General features: G+C 41.3%; 2 protein-coding genes across 3 annotated transcripts in view; one reads left to right on the top strand and one right to left on the bottom strand.

Moving 5' to 3' along the window:
• LOC146317517 (ephrin type-A receptor 4-A-like) overlaps positions 1 to 7,277 on the bottom strand; it is a 37,498-nt gene extending 30,221 nt beyond the window's left edge. The window contains exons 1-5 of one of the 2 annotated variants that reach the window (XM_084733085.1): positions 7,088 to 7,277; positions 5,257 to 5,324; positions 1,381 to 1,578; positions 979 to 1,089; positions 208 to 562 (exon numbers count right to left, since the gene is read on the bottom strand). In XM_084733085.1, coding sequence (XP_084589211.1) covers positions 208 to 562; positions 979 to 1,089; positions 1,381 to 1,578; positions 5,257 to 5,324; positions 7,088 to 7,244 — 889 coding nt within the window. In that variant the 5' untranslated portion in view covers positions 7,245 to 7,277. The remainder of the gene's footprint in view (positions 1 to 207; positions 563 to 978; positions 1,090 to 1,380; positions 1,579 to 5,256; positions 5,325 to 7,087) is intronic. The other variant, XM_084733086.1, reaches the window with a different exon arrangement.
• Positions 7,278 to 18,380: 11,103 nt separating this feature from the next.
• On the top strand, positions 18,381 to 21,343 carry LOC146317516 (C-C motif chemokine 17-like). Its single transcript, XM_084732347.1, has 4 exons — positions 18,381 to 18,535; positions 18,660 to 18,777; positions 20,561 to 20,638; positions 20,782 to 21,343. Exons 1-4 carry the CDS (start codon positions 18,457 to 18,459, stop codon positions 20,927 to 20,929), a joined length of 423 nt encoding a protein of 140 aa, XP_084588473.1. The 5' UTR covers positions 18,381 to 18,456; the 3' UTR covers positions 20,930 to 21,343.
• Positions 21,344 to 21,596: the final 253 nt, after the last annotated feature.

Here is a 21,596-nt window from a genome sequence, read left to right as displayed (position 1 = left end):
AGTCTCTGCCACTATTTTGCATCATTAGCAAATGGCTTGTTAACTGGAGTACTAATGTTTGTTACTCATAGAGACATGGGACACAGAAGTGGCAACACAAGGGGAGCTGGGAGCGTATAGAGTCCAATATGGATGAGTCAGAGCGTCACGAAAACAAACAACAACATGTGATGGTACAGTAGCTCTGCTGCACCCAGCGTCACTTACCTTTACACGAGCCACTCTTCTCTTGATATCCCGGGTTGCAGAGACATCCACCAATAGGAACCAACCACTCTCCGTCAGCACCGCAGTACATCTTAGGCTCCTCTCTCTCCTCTGATTGGTTGACACAAGACCCCCTGACCTCCACCAAAGAAGACGTGTCGGCCCCGGTGACGGTGTCAGGAAAGGTTGCCAGGTTGCGGACGGTGAGCGGGCAGGTTTTGTAGAAAACTCTGACGGAAACCAAAGCGATGCAGGCGCCGACATCCTGAAAGGCCAGGTAGAAACCCTTCCGGGTCGTGACCTTTACGTCTCGCACCTCGGTGTTCAGTTTCATGATGCGGTCGCCAACGTCCACCTGGATGGAAAGACAATGGAGACAAATGAAATCTGCAGTAAAGTGTGCTGGCCCTTATTAATTCAATTTGCTTGTTCAACCTAAAGTGGGAGTTGCTATTGAACCATGGCTGATCTTCACATTTTCAGCATTTGGCTCTCATCCAGATCGACTTCTATTGATTCCAAAGGTAAAACAAGCTGCATTGCCTACAATGCTAAAACCAGAAGTAATTTTAGTAAAGACTAAGCAGAAGCACTCCTGCCAACCTTCCTGGGACAGCAGAATGGACATCCACGATAAAAGTGCTAGTAAAACAAATAAAAAATCAGAGCTAAGTGCCGCAGGGGGTTTTATTTTCAAGATAAGAGCAAATTAAAGTGAGCGGAGGAGGAAGGATAAAGAACTCAAAGGCTGAGTCAGTTGTTTAGTGTTACCTGGGTGAAGCTCTCGTCTGCTGCCACCGTGTCCACCTTAATGAAGCTGCTCTCTTTGATGTAGCTCTCTCTGTCTTCGTTTGATTCGTGGTAGTACAGATTGAATGTCTCCTACAAGACAAAAGGGGGCAGGAAAAAAAAAGTCAGACTGAGGCGTCTATTTATCATCATCAGCGTTCATCTTTTCTCTTAATATGATAATGAGTCAAAGGGGGGTTTGTGCTTGAATAACCAGCAGCTGTAATACATAATAAAGCTCCATTAGCAGCAGTCTGTCCATTAACTCATTAGCATAAAAGTTAACATGTTCAAAGTCCTTGTTGTCAACTAATTTCAATTGCGTCCAACCTATACAACGACCATCATGCTCTGTCAAGACATTGTGAGTATGTTTTCTTGTACCTTGCAGGTGCCGGTGACCCCTGGCAGGCTGTTACAGTCTCTCAGGGTGAACTTGACTTCAACGTAGACCCGCTGAGCTCCAGACCGAGGGATCCAGTCTGTCCTCAACCAGTTGTTTTGATTGGGTTCCAAGACATTGCACACCTGGTACGTTCTGATGGGGATGTTCTTCTCATCCATAATGCTCACCTCTTCCCACTGCAAACAAACACACGTGCAACTTCTATTAATACACCTGAGAGAGCGTCCTCTGATTACAGGCCACCCGTAAGAGCTCTGCAGGTACTTTTCTACACCTCATGTGGGACCGTCTGCTGGTTTCCACATTTTGGACTGACATTGTTGGAACAGTTGAGGAGTGGTTGGATCTGCTCTCGTCGAGGACGTGTTTTTGTCTTGTTGGAGACTTGCAAAGGCACAGTTTGGTTAGCTCTCGCAGGCTTCCTAAATGCCGCCAGGACTGTAAAATAGAACTAAGGACTGGATCGAGCTCATGACGGCTGCAGCCTCATATGAGTTAACGCTGGCCAGAGAAAGATTCTGTGTCGAAATTTACTGAAATGTGGGGTATGTTTGGTAAAATAATGGTGCAGGATGTTTGAGAAAAAAAATAAAAGCTCAAAAAATAACAGCAAAAGACGACCACTTTAAAATATATACCATAAATACTTCCAGGCATCCCCTTGTTTCAGCTCATGCCAACAGTATGAAAATCAATTTGTAGATTTTTGAAACATCATCAAAACAGATGCCCCCATCAAAGTGATCATTAATCAATGAACACTGATTGTTAATTAACAAACTTTGTAACTTTGACACCCAAAGTTTAATAATTAGCTCCCAAGCAGCATTGCATTTACATGATGTTGTCATAAAATTAAATACACAATATACACAGATGCTGTGGAAAGGATAAAGTGAATGTGGAAGATTCTTGCATGAGTCTCATTCCCAGGACACCAAATACCTACATTTTGTGTTGAGAAAATAAGAAGGTATGGGCGGTTGTAGGCCCCGCCACACACTTCTGGTTGGTCTTACATGATGATTGCGAGGGATTATTTTTGTATGAGTCCAGGCATTGTTTTTTGGGAAAATCCTGCATAGTTCACATTTAACTTTCGGATGTCAGAGTTTTTGAAGCGTGCTTGAAAGCACCCACAAGTAAGGGTTTCTAACAATCGGCTAGGGCAGCTACAATGATGACATCACTTTAACAAAAATAAATGAGACTAAATGTTTACTGTCGTGATTACAGGAAGGTCAAAGTCTCTGAAAGCTGATTCTTTTTTTTACTTTACTGGTGCGAACTGAAACAAATGGTGTAACCGAAAGTTCAACTCCAAACTTCACCAGACTCAGAATAGTAGACACAAACTTTAACACAGATGCACTGACCAGAAAAACATGCTGACTGTGGAGAACTTATCTTGAATCTCTATCCACCTGAGGAAAATTTTTATCCACATAAATACAGAAGAATCCAGATGAGATGCACTTCTGTTTCTCGTCTAATTCGTTGCTGTCATTTGAAAGCTCACAGGCTAACATTCATTCTTGCATCAATATTCTGCAGTGGACAGTGGTTCAGATTTGTTGCGACTCCAAGGTTTTTACAGGCACATTTCCATACAAGTGAAGCAGGCTCAACCTTCACTGCACCATCCATCTCAATAGAGCCGACTATTTGCCTTGTACTGTGACCCTTCAAATGACCGCTGAGCCTCCCAACTCCAAATTGGCTTTTTATTGCCACTGAATAATAATCTGCTCTAGTGAGAGCTGTATACACACTAAATGCGCCGTGTCGAAAGAGAGAAAAAGAGAGGGAGAGTCAGAGAATGTCAGAGTGTGTGTGTGTGTGTGTGTGCGTGCGTGCGTGTGTGTGTGTGCGTGCGTGTGTTGGGGGGTGTTCCTGTGTGTGTCTAATTGAGCTAGATCGATTATGTCATCAGGGCCGATCTTATTGGCCAATGTTGGCCTATTACAGATATATTGATAAATGAATACTGGTGTATACGTTGGCAGATGTGGAAAAAAGGAAACTGTGGTGCAGTAAATGTTTCACAGGCTTCATTTTCATTTTCATTTTCATTTTCATTTTCATTTTCAGGAACAACTACAACCATAGGCACAGGCACTAGGAAAATAACATATGTTTACTAATATATAAGATAATAATAAATAAGATTTTAAAAAGTACATGCATTAAACTGTAACATTTGCAACTTACAAAAAGCTTAATGTGATCAAATCTCTATTATTCTCAAATATCAACATCAGCTAGGTTGAAGTATCGATACTTGACACCATAAAGCATCAACCAAAATAATTTAGTGGCAACTAGTATCAAACTCCATCAGTCAAATAGTACCTTCATTTGACCATTTTTGTAATCAGATCTAGAAGAAAATTACTACTTGTTTGGTTTTAGCAGAGTTATATCAGTCTTATATCACAGAACACAGAACGCAGATTGTTTTATTTTTTTTTTCATTTTTTAGTTTCTTTTTAGGTAGCATCTTATGCACATTTGATATTTTTTCTTAATTCAAGTTGTTCTATTTGTGCTGTTTTATTTATAGTTATTCATGATTAATATTAAAACTACACAGGTGCTGATGTAAATTTGAATCTTGTGAACACCTGTGGCATCTGATAAAAATAAATGCATGAAATGTGGAAGATTTATTTCAGGAATTCTCCAATTCACATGACAGGCAGCAAATGAAGAAAGGAAAAAAAGACATTAAATTGAGAAAGCTATTGGCATCATTATCACTTTAAGGGAACTGATACTGGTACTGGTATTTTAATTTTTTTAAACGATACCCAGCCCTCATATCGGCCTCAAAAATCCAGCATCAGTCCGACTCCTCTATGTACAGTATGTGAAAAAAACAGCTTGTACGCATGAGCAAGAGTGTGAGCACATGACTCTGTCTCTGTGTGTGTTGTTGTATGTTATATATGTGTGTGTGTGTGTGTGTGTGTGTGTGTGTGTGTGTGTGTGTGTGTGTGTGTGTGTGTTGGCAGGGCATGTATGTATTCGGGGAGAGAGCTGTCATGGGGTATGATGCCTCCTTGTCTGGTCTCTTTTGGAGTCTTTGTCAGCAGACAGAAATCACAGCTGTCAGAAGAAAAAAAGCATTGCACTTGCCCCAACCATACAGAGATAGTGTTTTGTGTGTGTGTGTGTGTGTGTGTGTGTGTGTGTGTGTGTGTGTGTGGCTGATGCGGAAGGTGGGGGGTGCCTGTAATCAAAAGCTCAGTGCGTGCAGACCAGGACCCTGTCAATCAAGCAGCATGCGAGAGAATGAGAGCATGGTGACTAAAGAAATACGAGTCAAGTTCACCAATAACTCTTAAACCAACAAAGAGGTGAGACAGAGACACTGGGCAAAATGGAGAAAAAAAGAGGAGGAAGAGGAAGGGCATTACACTGTAGATGGCAGATCACAATGTACCAACGACAAAAAGTACAAAAGGATGAAGAGGACATGATATAAAATAGATATTTCCAAGACTCATCCTGGCAACTGCATGGTAGTAAAAATCCCTTAAAAAATGACACCCACCACCAAGCTGGTTTATGCCTTCTCGCGTGCCAAACACGACGCCAGCAATCTCATATTAGCACTTAGGCTTGGTGAACAACAGCACATTTCAGAATCTGTGGGACGATTCTTTACAGTTTCCAGACCAAGTGGTGTGTGCAATTGTGTGTGTATGTGTGTGTGTGTGTGTGTGTGTGTAAGTGAGATGGAGTGAGTGTGTTTTTTCCAAAAGAGAACAGGTTGTAAACAGTGTATCTGTAAAAGAAAAATAAATAAATAAAGGTGAAGATGAAGAAGAAGAAGAAGAGCTCCCACTCACCCCTCCCTCTGAAGGACTGGCTGCCCATTTCAGCTCTCCTGGCACTGTCCTGGTATCCAGCAGGGTCACTGAAATGCACACAGACATGCAGGTGGTTTAAGGGCAAACAGCCTACACTGCTTCAATTAGACATATAAATTAATTAAATCTTTACTGGTGAAAAATGAGTTTGATTTATGTTCTTGAAAGACTTAATTAGGGCCCAACTGATACTGATATTAGGGAGTAAACTAAATCTGATGTTGCTATATTGGCCGATATTGCAAGACATTCACAGCTGGTCACAAGAAGCCTGCAGGAAGCACTTGGCAGCTGGTTTGTGTTTTTGTGAGGCCAACTCTGCCAGGCCTGCAGCACGCTTGAATTTGGTGAGGATTGGTTGGTTCTGGCTATCTAGTTCTCCTCTTTGCCCTGCTTCTCTGGCGTGGATTCTGCTTTGTTGATGTAGCTCGACACGTGGGACCAGTTCTGGAGGTAAACACTAACCTCAATGACATTCAGACACATATTAATGCCCAACCGATACCGATGTTAAGCAGCAAACTAAATCTGATGTCACCATATCGGCCGATATTGTGATGATCCCTCAAATGTGATTATCACACAAAGACAAAATACGGAATGGGTGCAGGATATTTTACAGTTTAACAATAAACTCTACTGTCTGAACTGACAAACTAAATCCGAATTTTTTGAAAAAGGTAAAATGTGTGAGAAAACACATTTATACTTAAGTACTGTACTGCTCCTAAGATGCCTTGGCCTAAAGATCTTGATCTTCAGATGAAAGAAAATATATTTGTTTGATACAGACCCAACACGTCGTGATTAATTTTGTTTTTAAGTAGAAATGAAAATTCTAATGAAATGATCACTCCTGCTAACCATATCGCATATCACGATCGCAATTTCATTCAAAATAATCATAACAAAACATTATAATTGATTAGTTGTTAGGTCCATAAAATGTCAGAAAATGGTGAAAAATGTTGATGGCTGTTTCCAGAACCCTAAGGTATTCAGTTTATTGTCACAGAGGACTAAAGAAACCAGAAAATATTCATATTCATTTGAGAAGCTGATTAGAATGTAATGAATAGAAATATGTATAATATATATCAAATATACATGAAATGATGCCCATAAAACTAAAGAATTAAAAGAAAACAATCTGCATTATGTGAAAAATAAAAGGCCCATACAGACAAATAGAGCTCGACAGGCCAATATCGGGTCAATAATATTGACCAGCCAATATATCGGTCGGGCTCTGGACTTGAGCACAAGATCACCACTAAATAAATGACTACTGAGCTTGAATCAAATCAGCAGAACATTTAAATCTCACTTGACTTGTTGTAGTATTTAACTAATTTTAGTAATGACTGTCATTTCCATGACATTATATCAGCTAAATACTTAGAAAAGATATAATTTCAAATTCTAGCATTGATTTAATAGAGTGAAACCTCAGAAAGAAAAAGAACAGTAAGTATAAGTTTAACTGTTTATGTTAAAACACAAATCCTTCCCACTCAGCTGTGCACTACAGTGGCCATATCATGGAGAAATATCCAAGAAACAAAAGACTTTCGGAACAGCACTGGAAAGAGAGAACACGCAACTCCTTGGGGGCACAACTCCGCGAGAAACCGGGAGAAATCACAACAGTGAAATTTCCCCCCCAAAATCCAACTTTCTGGCTGCTCAAGTTTCATGCATATTCTCGCTGCTCCTTCGCCATCCTTCCCTCGGACGCGCACGGAGCGCACGCAGCGGTGTCTCCCAGCGTGAAAAAACCACGAACGTGTCGATTCCCCTCCGCACTCACCTTCGTTGGGCGGATAAATCCTCGTCCTCGAACTTGAAACTAGTGTAATTATCCAGATGAAGGTGGAAAATATTCGCCGTACGTTCGCAGCCATGTGAAAGCGTGTGTGTCGTTCCCCGTTGGCCGTGCGCTGCGCTGCTGGCTGAAGCGGCTCCATCCCGGTGGGAAAAGTGTGTGTGAATGAACCCAAGTGTGAAAGCGAGTTGGATGCAGCGGCGGAGACTGGGGCGGTCTCTCTCTTACACTCAGATGCTTCCCTTAATGGTGATTCAAATGACATGAGCCAAATGACATACAGTAGTGTGGTCCTTACCAGCGTCAGTATATCATCCCTACTGTCTATTTATCTAAAACAGACAAGTAAACAAGGACCAGCCTGAAATGGATCCTGGAAATAGTGGATATTATTTTTGTTGATTTATTTGTAGGCTCTGTGGGTTGAAACAGAGGACCCTGGGAAGTAATAACACACTTTCCTGCTTTTGAACTGACTCTTTAAATGTCTAAAATAATATTTCTTAAATTTTCCTAAACACTCACTGAACAAGCACAGATAAGGTCAGTCCCGTGAAACCACTAATCTTTAAATAATAGAGGATAAAGTTAACAAATGCACAACTCCTTTCCTCACGTCATAAGTGACATTTTAGCAGAGATAACCCTGAAGGGTGCCAGCAGGCACGGGGTCATTAAACGTCACATCATCAGCCTGTCACATGAATACCAAAACATGAATGTGTCACAATTTCCTGATAAAGGGCTGAACTGCTTGAATTTTGAGGTTGTTGGAGCCTCTTTGTCCCGAGGAGCACAACGCCGAAGAGTGTGACTACAGCGCCACCTGTTGATGGCTGCTGGGAGGAGGAGGAGGAGAAACCAAATGAATGCTCGGGGATCTTTATTAGATGGATATTTTAAGGCTAATAAGACGAGGATAAGGAGCTTCAATCATCCCCCTGCCATCTGTTAACCACACTTTTATCATTTTCATCAATAAACCCCCACGTTTACGGACATAATAAAGAAATAGGAGCAGATTTCTTTACAAAAAGGCAGTTTTAAACAAAATGGCACAGGATTGTGGCCTTGTGTAGAAGCGTGGTGGAGCAAACAAAGAGCCGGCTCATGACCCGTCCTCCTACACTCTCCCGTCTCTCAAAGACTCTGGCGAACAATCACTCTCTGCTTGAAGAAGTAAATACTTTCATTTGCATTGATCCAGAGGGGTTTACCCCTATCTGTCATACATTTTAAGCAACAAAGGTGAAACAGAGATATGCTCCACTTTGTTTACTCTGTGCTTAACATGCAGAAAGGCAAGGTCTCATAACCTCAAAGTGTCGAATCGCAAGTGTTTGGCTGATTTCAAGAGGGCTGTATGTGTGTTCGCCTGCATTTGCATGTATGTGCTTGTGCTGGTCTCCATCCCGCTTTGTGTCTTCACAGTTGCTACGTCGAAACCATCTCGATCCCCTGTAAGGCATCATAATGGACCCAGGAAGAGCATCTGGCGCTTTGAGACGCCAAAAAACGATCTCCCCGCTTCGACATGCCACTCTTCCCCCATCCACCATAATACCGTTTTCACGTTTCATTCTCCCCCAGCGACACGACAGACTGCGCAATCACAAAGGCCCAATTAGCCGAGAGGGGGATCACGATTTCGCCCGGGGACCGACGGACCAATCGCATCGGGCGGCGTGCGGCGAGGGCCTATGGGGCCGCGGCACAGGTGGGTGGGACATGGCCGTGGGGCGGAGGTGACACAGTTGACATGGATGGAGAACGCTCCGTTGTTTCTGGTCATTTGTGTCACCGAAGTTTTGATTGATGACCGTCGGGATGTTTTTCCCACTCTCCCCTGAGATTCCCAGCTCTCTGGAGGGGGCTTCCACAACGGGCCCCCAGCTTCAAACCTCTACTTTAAGTTTGGCCCTTAGCCCTACGCTGCGGCACAAACACACATCTACACAAACAGAAACACACACACTTACTTTTTGTTCTATTTGGGGCCCCAGATGGCCACTGCCCACACATCTGTATTGTAAAGCACTAAATATAGGGCCTGTCTGTTTTTGTTTGTATGTGCACACATACGAACCTGCACACACACACACACACACACACACACACACACACACACACACACACACACACACACACACACACAGCATCTCCAAGTGTCTACTAATGATAAAGAGAACGGAAAGGACAGGAAGAAATAAGGCAAAGTACATACGAAGTAGCCAAATGTAAATGTGTGCATGTGTGCGAGAGTGTAAAGAGAAAAGCCCGAGGGACGGTAGGTGTGTGGGCGGCTGAGAGAGAGATGAACAAAAGAAGCAGAGAAGAGAGATGAGGAGCAGCGTACTGCCAGTGAGGATTTGATTGGGTGGGTGGGTGGTGGTGAAGAGGGGGGGTTGGTGGTGGTGGTGTTGGGTGTTGAAAAAGGATCTTCCCTCAAAGCCTCGCTAAGATATTCCTGGAGCGAGTTGGGGTTTCATTTGGCTCGCAGTCCTACACACAGTGCTTATATCGCACTGGGAACTAAAACCATTTAATATTCATACGACCAGACTGGTATTCTCCGGGTTCTACGACAGATAATAGTCAGATTTTCTAAATCTGTACGGTGTGAGTGTGTGCGCTTGAACTCCCCGGGTCGACAAAGCGTCATTAGCATGTCAGAGGCGTTTCGTTAGTACCCAGTTCTCTCCATAACAGCTGCTACACTCTAAGAAATAAGGGTTCTTCCTGAAGGGCTGAGGCTGTAGCCAGAACCATTTGCTTCTGAAGAACCCTTTTTTGAAGAAAAGGTTCATCAAAGAGCTCAAGGACGCCTTTTCGGAAGACAGAATTCTTCAAGGTTTGTTCGAATCCTTGTACCATAAGAAAAAAAGTTCCCGGGTGGCTTGTAAAGAAAACCTCTGGAATATAAAAGGTTTCTCAGTAGAAGCTCCTGAGTGTGTTCTCGATAAAACCCCTGGGATATAAAAAGGTTCACAGTAGAACCACTTCAGGCCCCCTTTCCACTAGTTTATCTCTGATTCTTGAACCAGTTCCATTCAAGATTCTTGGAACTTGGTGCTATCTAGAGAACAAACCCAAGTGTGCAGCACCATTGTGTTCGAGGATATGATCCACAGAGGGTCCTGTACGATGTACAACGATCTGTAGGATATGAGATGGCAACTTTTAAAAACCTGCTATTTTTTGATTCCAGTTGGGAACCAACCTTTCTGGTTGCGAACCGGTTTATTTTTTGGCAGAAATGCTCACTACGGTTTAAGATTAGGGGTAGGAACCGGAACGGGGCTTTTTCTATGTTGGTGGAAAATACCCACGAAGAGGGTTCTGGGTGGAACCATTGAAAGTTCTCTGTAGAATCTTCCATAGTCTTTCACGGATGGTTCTAGGTATAACCCTTTATGTTGGTTCTAGGAATTGCCATTTATGTTAGGCTCTAGGTAGAACTCTTTGAGAGAGTTACAATTTAAACCTTGATAAAAGGTTCTACCACAACAAAAAGGGGTTCCTAAAGGGACTGGGCAAGGAACCCCTTATGGTTCTAGTTAGGTTCTTAATTTCTAAGAGTGCAGTCTGTCAAATTAATCAATTTGTGTGTGTGCATGTGGATATGCGGCCGTGTTCTTGCACGTGTGTTCAGTATAAACAAAGCAAGAAGCGAAGAGAAGGTTTCATCAAAACCACCAAAACACCAAAAGTGTGTGTGTGTGTGTGTGTGTGTGTGTGTGCATCATGTGCTCACTTTGATGATTGAGGAAATCTCCATCAGCATCTTGCTTTCAGAGCGTATAGAGTGTGTTTGTGTGCGTGTTTGTGTGTGATTGCATAAACACGGTGTCAGAGTGATGAGATGTTCTCTACATCCATCTGTTCTGCTGGCATTTACATCTTCAGAGGGCGACAATAGAGGAGAGATAGAGAGAGACAGAGAGAGAGAGAGAGAGAGAGAGAGAGAGAGAGAGAGAGAGAGAGAGAGAGAGAGAGAGAGAGAGGGAGGGAGAGGGAGAGAGGACAGAGATAAACAGTCAAGGGAAGAGATTCAAAAATAATAATGTTGTTTTTTTTTATCAGTCAAAAGATCAGATCAGGTCACCCGTGGAGCACCGAGGCTGCGTTCTGATGTGATCTTTTCACTTTGTCTGAGGGTTTCTAAATGTCTGTGAGAGGATGTGTGAGAATGAGGCTGCAGTGCGTCTTCCTGTGGATGTGGTTACAAGAACACTCACTCTAAGAAATAAACGTTCTAAAACGGTGGGGTGGAGGTTGTACCCAGAACCATTTGCTCCTGAAGAGCCCTTTTTTGAGAGAAGGGTTTGTCAAGGGGTCTCTGTAAGACTAAGGTTTGCATTAAGAACATGCCATCCAAAAAACCCATTTTGGAAGAAAGTGCTTTTCAAGGATTATTGAAATCCTTGAACCCTGGGAATATAAAAAGGTTCCCGCAGAACTTGGATTATGAAAATGAGTGTATTCTGGATAAAACCTGGAAGGGGCCCAGTTCCATGTCAGTGGAAAAGGCCCATGAGAGGGTTTTAGGTGGAGCTATTAGGCCAGAGAATTGTTCTCTGTAGAACCTCCATTAGTGGGTTTTGGGTGAAACCTTTCACATATGGTTCTGGGTATAACCCTTTAAGCAGAACTCTCTACTCTGTGGGTTCTAGATAAAACCATTGGAATATAAAAAGGTTCTTGGTTGAACCCTCTGAGTGTGCTCTAGATAAAACCCTGTGTTCTGGATAAAGCCCTTGAAATATAAAAAGGTTCTCAAAAGAACCCACAGAATGGGTCCTAGACAATACCCTTGGATTATAAAAAGCTTCTTGGTGGAACCCCCACAGTGTGTTCCGGATAAAACTTGAAATGAGCCCGCTTCCATGTTAGTGGAAAAGGTCCATGAGAGGGTTTTAGATAGAACAATTACACCATAGACTGATTCTCTGTAGAACCTCCATTAGAGGGTTTTGGGTGAAACCTTTCTCAAATACACCCCTAGAAGGTGGAGTGTTGCTGGATAAAACCCCCAGAGACGGTTCTGGGTGGAACAATTACACCATAGAAGGGTTTTCTATAGAACCTCTCATAGGGGGTTCTGGATGACACCTTACACTGATGGTTCCAAGTATTCGAAGTGGAACCTTTATGATTGGTTGGTTCTACCGGGAACCAAAAGGGGTTGTCCTGGGACAAGCCAAAGAACCCTTTATGGTTCTAGTGAGCACTTCTATTTCTAAGAGTCTAGTGTGCGTTTGAGAGACATGGAGAAATCTCATTGTTCTGTTCCTCCTTATCTGCCGTCTCAGCGGAGAGCTCGTGCTGTTTCCCCCCTCAGCGATGTGACCCGGCTGTGATACCACACGCCCTCGTCTCCGCAGATAACAGACCACCCTAAAAATACTCCTCTTTCTACCAGTCTAACGCTCTTCCCCTCTGTTCTCCTCACCTCTTCTGGCTCACTGTATCCTCCGGAGTCTCCCTGGCCAGGAGTGAGCTCTGCCAGACTAAAATACGCTCAGGGCGCTTCCTAATGTCACAGAGGTCCTTTAAGTCTATATTTTTCCCCTCTATTCTTCCTCTGCTGCTCATTCTGTTTGGAGGCCGAGGACGTTGCGGTGTCGGCTCGAACGGCAGAAGTGCAACTCAGACTGTTACATCACAAGTTTTCTTATAATTTTCCACAATAAATTCCTCATCCCCCCCGCAGCTACTTCAGTCACCCACTCTCTGGACACACAGGGCAGATGGGATGTAGGAGGAGACGGTGAGGACAGAATCTGCCCGGCTCACATAATTATACATCAAGTAATTTACCATAACTCCTCAATAAAATATCCAAGAGTGCATTGTTTTCCCTGCCTCACGGGTTTGACAGTCTGGAACAATTCTAATTATGATAAACCAGGTCTTTTTTTGAGATCATGCCATAGCCAAGTGCTTTGAGAGTTTTTTCTTCTCTCTGCTGCCTCTCTCGCTGCTGAAACTCTCTTCTGTTAAGAAGAGCTTTTAAGAATACTGACAATGACCCTTTCTGTAGTTTTGAGGAAGTTTCTTGCTAATTTAAAACGCTTTTATCCCAAGATCCTTTGCCACATTTGACGTTTGGGGTTAGAAAGCTGTCGTTTTTTTGTTCTTCTTCTTTTCCTCGCCTTTCTTCTGGCCCAAGCCCACGCAGGTGACCAGAGGGGGCCTTGTGTGGGTGGACAACTCAATGGTGACCCCCTCCCTTTACCCTCAGCCTCCCTCCTCAACACTCCCCTCCCCTCTTCTCTTGCCCTCCGTCCACCAGTATGAGTCCAAAAAGAGGGAGGAGAGGGGGGCCCAGGAGGAGAAAAAGTCTGTTTCACACCCACCTACCCTCAAGCAAACACACTGGCCAAAATGTTGCAGTCGCCAAAATAACAGCATAATAAGAAAATATTATTAAAATGCATGCATGCCTTTGATCAAGTAGTAGCTTCTGTAAACATGAGAGACAAAGCACGAGAGGCTGAGAGGAGTCCTTCTGAAGTGCTGAGGACAATTAGTCAATGATTAATCAGTGAGGGATTTGTTATTAAAGCTTCACTTATCAATATGTTTATACTAACAAAGGGTCGAATGACTGTGTGATGTAAAGGAAGTCGCTCGTAGTGACAAAGCAACACAGAATTATCACCAAGTCTGCATTTCCCCTCAGCTCGAGGGAGATTTTGAAGGAATGCTAATGAGGCTCAGTGTCTGCTGGATGTGTAACAGGCAAGTGTTTGCTCACACGTTAGTCAATCTAGTTGATAAGGTGATAATTTGTCAATGTTGTGTTTACAGCTTGTTAAAATGCCCAAAGTGGCCAAAAAAAATTATCAATTACTAAGTCATTTTCTGGACATGGCTTCTCAGATGGTGTGGACAAGCTGCTTTTCATAATGGAATATCTGCAGGAAATCACTTTGGTGACTTGTGATATGCATTTTATTTTCAGACAATTTTGGATTGAATGATTTAGGGCTGCATCTAATTATTATTTTCAGCATTCACTAATCTGCCAATTATTGTCCCAGATGACATTTTCAAATAGCTTGTTTTGCCTGTTTAGACCAACAGTCAAGAAATATTTCATTTTCAGCGAGGAATTAAAAAAAATCCATTCTTGGTTACGAGAACAGTATTGAGTGGATGGGCTGACTTCATCCAAATCCCCATGTATCACCTGCAACCCACCCGAACATGTTATTTTCTCCAATATAGAGACATGCATCCTCACCTCTACCTGCCTCTGTAGGCTAGACTACCTTTTGAATTGTATCAAATCACTGTGAACTTCCCAGGTGATTTCTTTATTGTGTATTGATGTATGAGTGTTTTCTTTAACAATTTACTTTAATGATCAGAGGGGCTGCTTTCAGTCATTTTAAACGTTACCATGTGCACAGTAATGTCACTGCAGGAAATAATGTTAATATTTAAGCAGAAAATGAAGTTGCGCTGCTGTGCCTTGTGCGTAAATGCACATACATCTTTCTTACTGGGGAAATGTGCCTTATTGTCCCACCCCCTCAACTGGTCCCTGCAGTCTATATTACCTTTTAAATTGTATTGAGCAGTGTGAGCTTTTCAGGCTGTATTCTTTAACAGTTTAGTTTAATGATTTGAGAGGCTTCTTTCAGTTTCGTTTCCATGTCACTGCAGCAAATATGTGGGACATTTAAGTGGCAAAACTGAAAACTGTAGTTATACTTGACAGGACAGAGGAAACTCCCCATAAGAGACACGATTAAATAATCAATTAAGTTATGGCCTTGTTCACAAATGTGCACATCACATCTCTTTTACTGGGGAGATACAACCCATTTTCCATTATTTTCAATTTTTGTGAACCAGTTGTAACTGCAGGCTGCAGTGCAACATGGAGGCCTCAGTAAAAGAGGACCAACACCCTCTGTAGACACAAAAGGCTTATTGTAAGGTAACAAAAGCAATTCTTATTTTCAGGTGATGCACTCACGAAAACAAACTTACTGCTATATTCTGCAAATAAATCCCTGTAAATCTTACATATTGGATCTTTAACAAGCTGTAAAAGGTCTGGCATTGTGCTAAAAATTTACAACAGTCAATATGATTTCTGTGAACTTTTTGTTAATTAACTAATCAATTTATAAACAAATAAGCTTCAGTTCTAAAACAATGTATCAAAGTAATCAGTAATGAGAATTATCATCTGCAGTAGGGTTGTAACCTCAGAGGAAAGTGTGTGTTTGTGTGTGTTTCATTGAGGACCACAGGATGATGATAAGAAACTGTGTTTTACTGAGGATTAGCAGGGATTAGACTGTCAAACAGATGATCGTCCAGTTTATCACGTTACCTCTGTCTTTATCAGCAGTTGCAGTAGGTCACACAAACATATGCAAATAATGCACGGAAACAGGATGGATTAGACGCCAGATTACAAACCGCCCCTCAATGTGTGAAAACACATTGTGTTCATGACATGATTCGACTTGAATAGTATTTGCTGTGGGAGAGACTGTTTAGGTGATTCATGTCTTACTGTTTGATTTACTGTTTCTCTGCTGCTGGATGACTTTAGAACAGTGCTGAAACCATCGTATTCTACAGTAGTAGAATTTTAAAAAAAAGCCTGATTTGCATTTCACATTATGACAAGCAATCCCTTTTGTTGCTGTGACAGACATTCAGGTTGTGTGGGGCATTCACTTCACATCCATTTATCATGTCCTGCTTGACATCCATCAGTGGCTCGTACCAACACTGCCCCCCTATGGGTGAAGGCAGCAAAAGCTGCTGTTGGTCATCACTGAATGTGGCATGAGATTGTGTGGTGTGCTAAATTGAGATGTGTGGGCCGGACTGCCAAGTGGGAGGACAGAGGAGGTTTCAAGGAGGGTGCAAGTTGGGCAAGTCATCACGAGAGCATAATGAGTCATGATCTCTGAAAGTGTCATGAAATGACAAACCTCAGAACAGTCACAACTAATTCAGGCTTCATAGATCAGACAGGGTGATGTTTAGGCTGTGACAGACAAAAACAACACTGACGTGTAATATTAAAGCTTATCTATCAGCACAGGAAAGATGAACTTTTTTCCCACTGGCAAAATGACTAGTGAACACTGAAATTTTACCAGCCACTCAATAGATTATCATTGTTTTTTGGCTGACAAGTACAGCAAATCTACACTGTTAAATCAACAGTACTCAAATACTCTATCAGTATTTGAAGTAATGTATTATTTCAAATGAGTTTCGCTCAGCTTTCTGTTTCAGTGATGGTAGTTTTTCTGAATTATTCCAACTTGAAACTGTTCCCTTAACCTGCTAATTGTATTTCAGTAAAGGCGCACCTGTAAGGTTTCTCTTTGTACTGTGCGCCTGAAGTCCTGAAATCCACATCTTTTCCACATTTTTCCACCTGCAGTTAAGCCACCATTCTTTTAAATGCTAGACAAAATCCTATTTTGTGACCAAATGTATTATGTTGTTTATGTTGGTGATGAGCTGTTTAAGTGTATCTAGAATCACTGAACTGAACTAGCTATTGTCTAGGTATGTATATATGTGTATACACACACACACACACACACACACACGCACACACACACACACACACACATATATATATATATATATATGTAGGTTACTATCAAGCCTAATTTTCCTGAAACCACACTATTTGATTGTTTAGGAGCCGGTAAAGCTTCTGGTAAAGCAAATAATTTTGTTGCAAAATTGTGAACTTTTAACTTGACTTGGCTTAAACTCTGAATTTGATTATTAAATTTGGTCCAGCAATTTTTCTTTTTTCAGTATATCACCCTCTTCACTAGCATTTGGCTGATGGCTGGTGCTAATTTTGTGCTGTGTATCAGGATGTGTTTCCTTATGACTGTTACTCCCATAGAAAGATATACATTCTAAACTTTATTTACACAATAGCAGGAATAAACTGTCAATTCACCTGATTTTTTTCCTGTTGAATTAATTCTGGTGGATTCTTGTATTCTTAAACATGCATTAATTTTGACTATGAAAAGTTACTATGAAGCTGAGTCGTGTCAGTTTGTGTCTGGAGGCGCAGGAGATGAAAAATCTACAAATTTCTGGCATATACACACTTATTAATCACAGCTACAGTTCATGTGGTGGTGCTTGGAAGACTCATTCGACTGGCAGTGCGGCCTCCGTGCTCTGACAGCAATCATCTGCGTTTCTGAGGTGCCCTTGAGCAAAACACACTCAATCGCCATCAGCTGCAGAGGCCTTAATCTGTTATTGACCTTCACACTCTTGATTTCCTTGTGAAAAGGGCAACAAAAAATAGATTTCTCCTTCAGGGATCAGCTGAATCTGGAGACCGTACAAAGCAAATCATTTGCCACCAGTTTAGTTTTAGTGTCTACATATTGTCTGGGAAAATATCTACATGCAATCTCATGCTGCATGTAATTTCAATGATGTCACGGAAAACCCACAGTGCCCGTACAGCGCTCATGAATTCATTCATGAATGTTGCTTTCACAGTATTTTACTGCGCAGGAGGTGTTGATTTTTAGTCATTTACAGCTTGTACATGTAGTTTTTGAGACGTACAGTACTCTATAGAGCGTTTACAAGTTGAAGACGTTGCGTCTATCTAGGTCAGCTGAGCTAGATTTGGAGTTGTCAGCTTTCTGCAAACTAAATAGGTCATGCTAACAAGGAGGTGGGGGTTTGACAAGCCTCTCATACTCCATCAGTTCTCACCACAAAACATTCTCAAGAATGCTGATTATGTAAAACACCCTCACTCCAGCTTTAAGCTACAATGTCAAATTATGACAGTGGATATTACAGTCACTTCTGTCAAGCCTAGAAAATATATGAAGAAATATAAAGGCAATATTTTGTGTTACAATGTGTAATTATGCATGCATATGCACTGAGAGCTTAATATGAAGCAATATACTGGGGAAATCTAAATGAAGCGGAGAGCGTGTGACGATTAGGATCTGCTGCGCTGTATATGAAGAACTTCACAGCATGATTATTAACCCAGAAAGCATAAATTTAGATTAGAGCCAAAGGAGACAATATGAACATAATGCATCTGTGCATCAGTTCCACAGTGATGCTCTCACAGGCCCACGAGCCCACACAAAGAAATCTGGGTGTTGCATAATGGCACAGCAGAGGCTTAATTTGTGGTCAAAGTGCAATGTCTGCAGGTTTGGCAGCTATGATGCAACAGTGGGCTTCCTGTCCCCAATTTAAGAGCCACAGGTAAGGAAAACAACCTGAGGGATAGGTATATATATGTGGAGAGGTTATGTGTTTAGCAAGTTCTCCGCTGGTTCTTCACTGTCAACATGGCTCCCAGAGGTATGATCAGGGTGGTGGTCGTTCTCTACTTCATACTGGGCCTGCTCGGTCCAGTTCCAGCTGTCCGTAAGTTTGTTTCATCACATCCGACCGCTCGTCAATCATATTGAAATACAGAAAATATTACATTTGGACTTTAAACTGAACTGATCAATCATTCATTTGGTATGTTTGTGTGTGTGTGGAGTAGGTGCCAACAGGGCCAGAGCCTGTTGCCCGGGCTACACTAAGAAGCCAATACCCTTCCAGCGTATTAAGGGCTACAGAGAACAAAGCAACTTGGAAAACTGTCACATCAAGGCGATCATGTAAGACTCTTTCCTATGAAACCATCAAAACTGACCATAATATATTAATATCACTGTCATGGTACATCAAACCTACACAAGAAGGTGCAAGAAGACTAAGTGAATATAAGTATTAAAACAGACAGTTTCACTATTTACTGAATTTTATTGACTTTTCAAATTACTGCACAAATTAAATTAATGTATAACTGTCTAATTAAAATGCACTATAACCCAGTACTCAATAAAGGATATGGCTTACTGTAGTTTCGCTGCTGCATCTCGTTGGCTTGTTCTTGACATTTAGCGTAATCTTTGAAGACACTCAGTTTTCCACTGAGAGAAAATGACTTTCTTTTTCCGTCATGTTTTCAATGTGCAACAAACGGAGGCAGCAGCAAAAGCAGACAGGTTACAGCAAGGCATGGGAGTAAAGTACCAAACAGAATCAGCCAACAATTTTTTTTTCATGTGATTATAGATTTCATAGATCAATATAAGCGGCTGATCACTCTGACCATGATCACTGTCAGTGGTTTCCACCCTATTTTTTTTTTTTTAAATATTCATAAATCACTGGTGTTTGTTTTGTGGAATTGTGGCATATTGTTTCTCTAGAATTTCTTGCTGTTGGAAAAAAAAGAAAAAATCCATTTGATCCGGTCTACCACAACATTCTGCTGTCAAAACTGTCTGAAATTCAAAACTCGCATCTGTTTGGTCTGCTCCATATTTCCATAAATTATGTTTATAAATTATTTGTACACAAGCTGTCCAGTTTTAAAGATTGACAAAAGTCCAATTACACAATACAGCCTCGACTCTGTTTCTTGAGCACCGACAGAAAGTTGTGACTGAATAGTTGCTCAGAAGCCTAGTTTTGTTTGATTATTTTTTGATCAGATATTTCACTATGTAAATTATTAATTTGTCCATCCCACCTTTATTTTAAATCGGAAAACATTGAGGTAGAGATTTCATTTATAATTCAGCTGAGTAAAAAATAAATAAAGGCTATTAGGCACAAAGAAACACCAATAAGAAACTTGTGACAGTAAAAGCCACAATAAAACGATGAGAATAAATAAAAACCTGAATGAAACAGTTAAAACAAGAACATCTGGAAGTAAAATGTGACACAGTTAAAAATTTAAATTGACCTGATGATAAAAATGAGGTAAACTTCAGATTGGATCACAAATCATCTAATTTTAAATTTTATTTTATTTAAAGCTACTACAAGCAGTTTTTAACTGGCTATGAAAAAGCCTCGATTTGTTTCTGATGTCTCTGTATGACCTACATGAGCAAACAAGGTCGTCCCAGAGAGGATCGGCTATTTCTATGTAGTTATTCTCTGTGGCTGCCGCCGGGTCCGGGTCTCCTTGAAATCAGACGAGACCAGACCAGGCAAAGGTACAGTGAGTAGTGTGTTACAAGGAAGTGGGAGGAGATTTTCATTCAGATAATTTTATTTTTGACGTGATATTTTGTGGTCACGGCCGTGGAAACACTACCGCTTCTGTCCACAGGGATCTCCAAAATCAACATAACATGAAAGGTCCTTGTAGTGGCTTTAAAGTTCCTGTACGGCTACATTTTTACTGTAAGACAACATAAAACGCTGATGGCTTAGTTTGATTTTTGTAGAAAACTGTACAAATAAGTATTGTTTTATGACTGGTAGTGGAACTAGTATGAAATAGGCACCATTATCAAAACATTATACTTAGATTATACAATTATACACTCAACAATATTAGTGTTTTCTGTGTGTGTCTGATTATGTGTCTCATTATTGCAGTTTCCTCACAGTTAAGAAGGCTGAGATATGTGCAAACCCGGACGATGCGTGGGTGAGGAAAAATCTAGATTTACTCAGGTATGAGACTCCTACTCACTCTTAAATACCAACCAGTTTCAGTTTAGACTTATAATCAGGTCAAACTTTGTGTGTGAACAAGTTTTTTTTGTTTGCTTGTTTTGTTATTGGTGCATTGTGAGTAAAAACTTGCCTCTTCATAGTGCAAAACTGAAGAAGATGTCCAAGGCTGGCTCTGCTGCAGGTGACACTCAGATGAGCAAAAGTGTGACTCCTTCACTTAATGGTGGAAGTGGATCTTTCTTCAGTACCGCAGAGATCTTCACAAACAGCAGTGAAAGTTTCTATTAGCAAAAAAAAACAGGTTTAAGAGACTTGGAGCTAAATAATTTGTGTTATAGAAATGCCAGTTTGGGGGAATGTTTGAGAGAAATTGAACCCGGTGTAATCCAGTCATGTTGGGAATATTCTCTCTGAAAAAGCAAAGAAAAGCTAATTACTTTTACTTGCCTGAATATATGCAGCCTCAGCCATAATACTTCATTTAATCATGAGTTAAGGGGAACCTAGGAACAACAGCTTTGAGAATATTGACATAGATTAAGCACTTAGCCACTTAGCAAATATTTAGGTGAATATTTCTGTTTTTAAATGTTTTTGTGACTATAATGTTTTGTTCCTTGCTATGAAACACATTTAATCAAGTTAATGTGCTAAAATATGCCAATAGCAATTCTCATAAACCAATAAATTTACTTTATACTACTCCAGCATTGTTGTCCACATTTATTTAATCAATCTACAGCACTGTCTCACCGAAGGGTCTCATGTAACGTTCAATGTGGTCATGGCTAAGTTACTATTAAAGGGACAGTCTGAATTATTTGATGTGGGGTTGAAAGTCAGTGTGTTATCTACAATAGATGGCCGTCTGGATGCCCCCAGTTTGGAGAAGCAGAGAGGAGGACCAGTACTGAAACTAAGCAATAAACTCTTGTGGTCGAACTCAGCAACAAAA

Source organism: Lutjanus erythropterus, chromosome 12 (assembly GCF_056507025.1).
Source record: "Lutjanus erythropterus isolate fLutEry1 chromosome 12, fLutEry1.hap2, whole genome shotgun sequence".
Classification (NCBI taxonomy): domain Eukaryota; kingdom Metazoa; phylum Chordata; class Actinopteri; order Lutjaniformes; family Lutjanidae; genus Lutjanus; species Lutjanus erythropterus.
The sequence above is the reverse complement of the archived record's forward strand: the minus strand, read 5'-3'. Positions and strand labels throughout refer to the sequence as shown.

What these genes read in the sequence shown, in the direction of transcription:
- LOC146317516 (XM_084732347.1), top strand. Translation starts at nt 18,457, where the DNA reads ATGGCTCCCAGAGGTATGATCAGGGTGGTGGTCGTTCTCTACTTCATA. An exon ending in CGGTCCAGTTCCAGCTGTCC is followed by an intron (nt 18,536 to 18,659) that starts GTAAGTTTGTTT and finishes TGTGTGGAGTAG; the next exon opens with GTGCCAACAGGGCCAGAGCC. An exon ending in AAAAATCTAGATTTACTCAG is followed by an intron (nt 20,639 to 20,781) that starts GTATGAGACTCC and finishes GCCTCTTCATAG; the next exon opens with TGCAAAACTGAAGAAGATGT.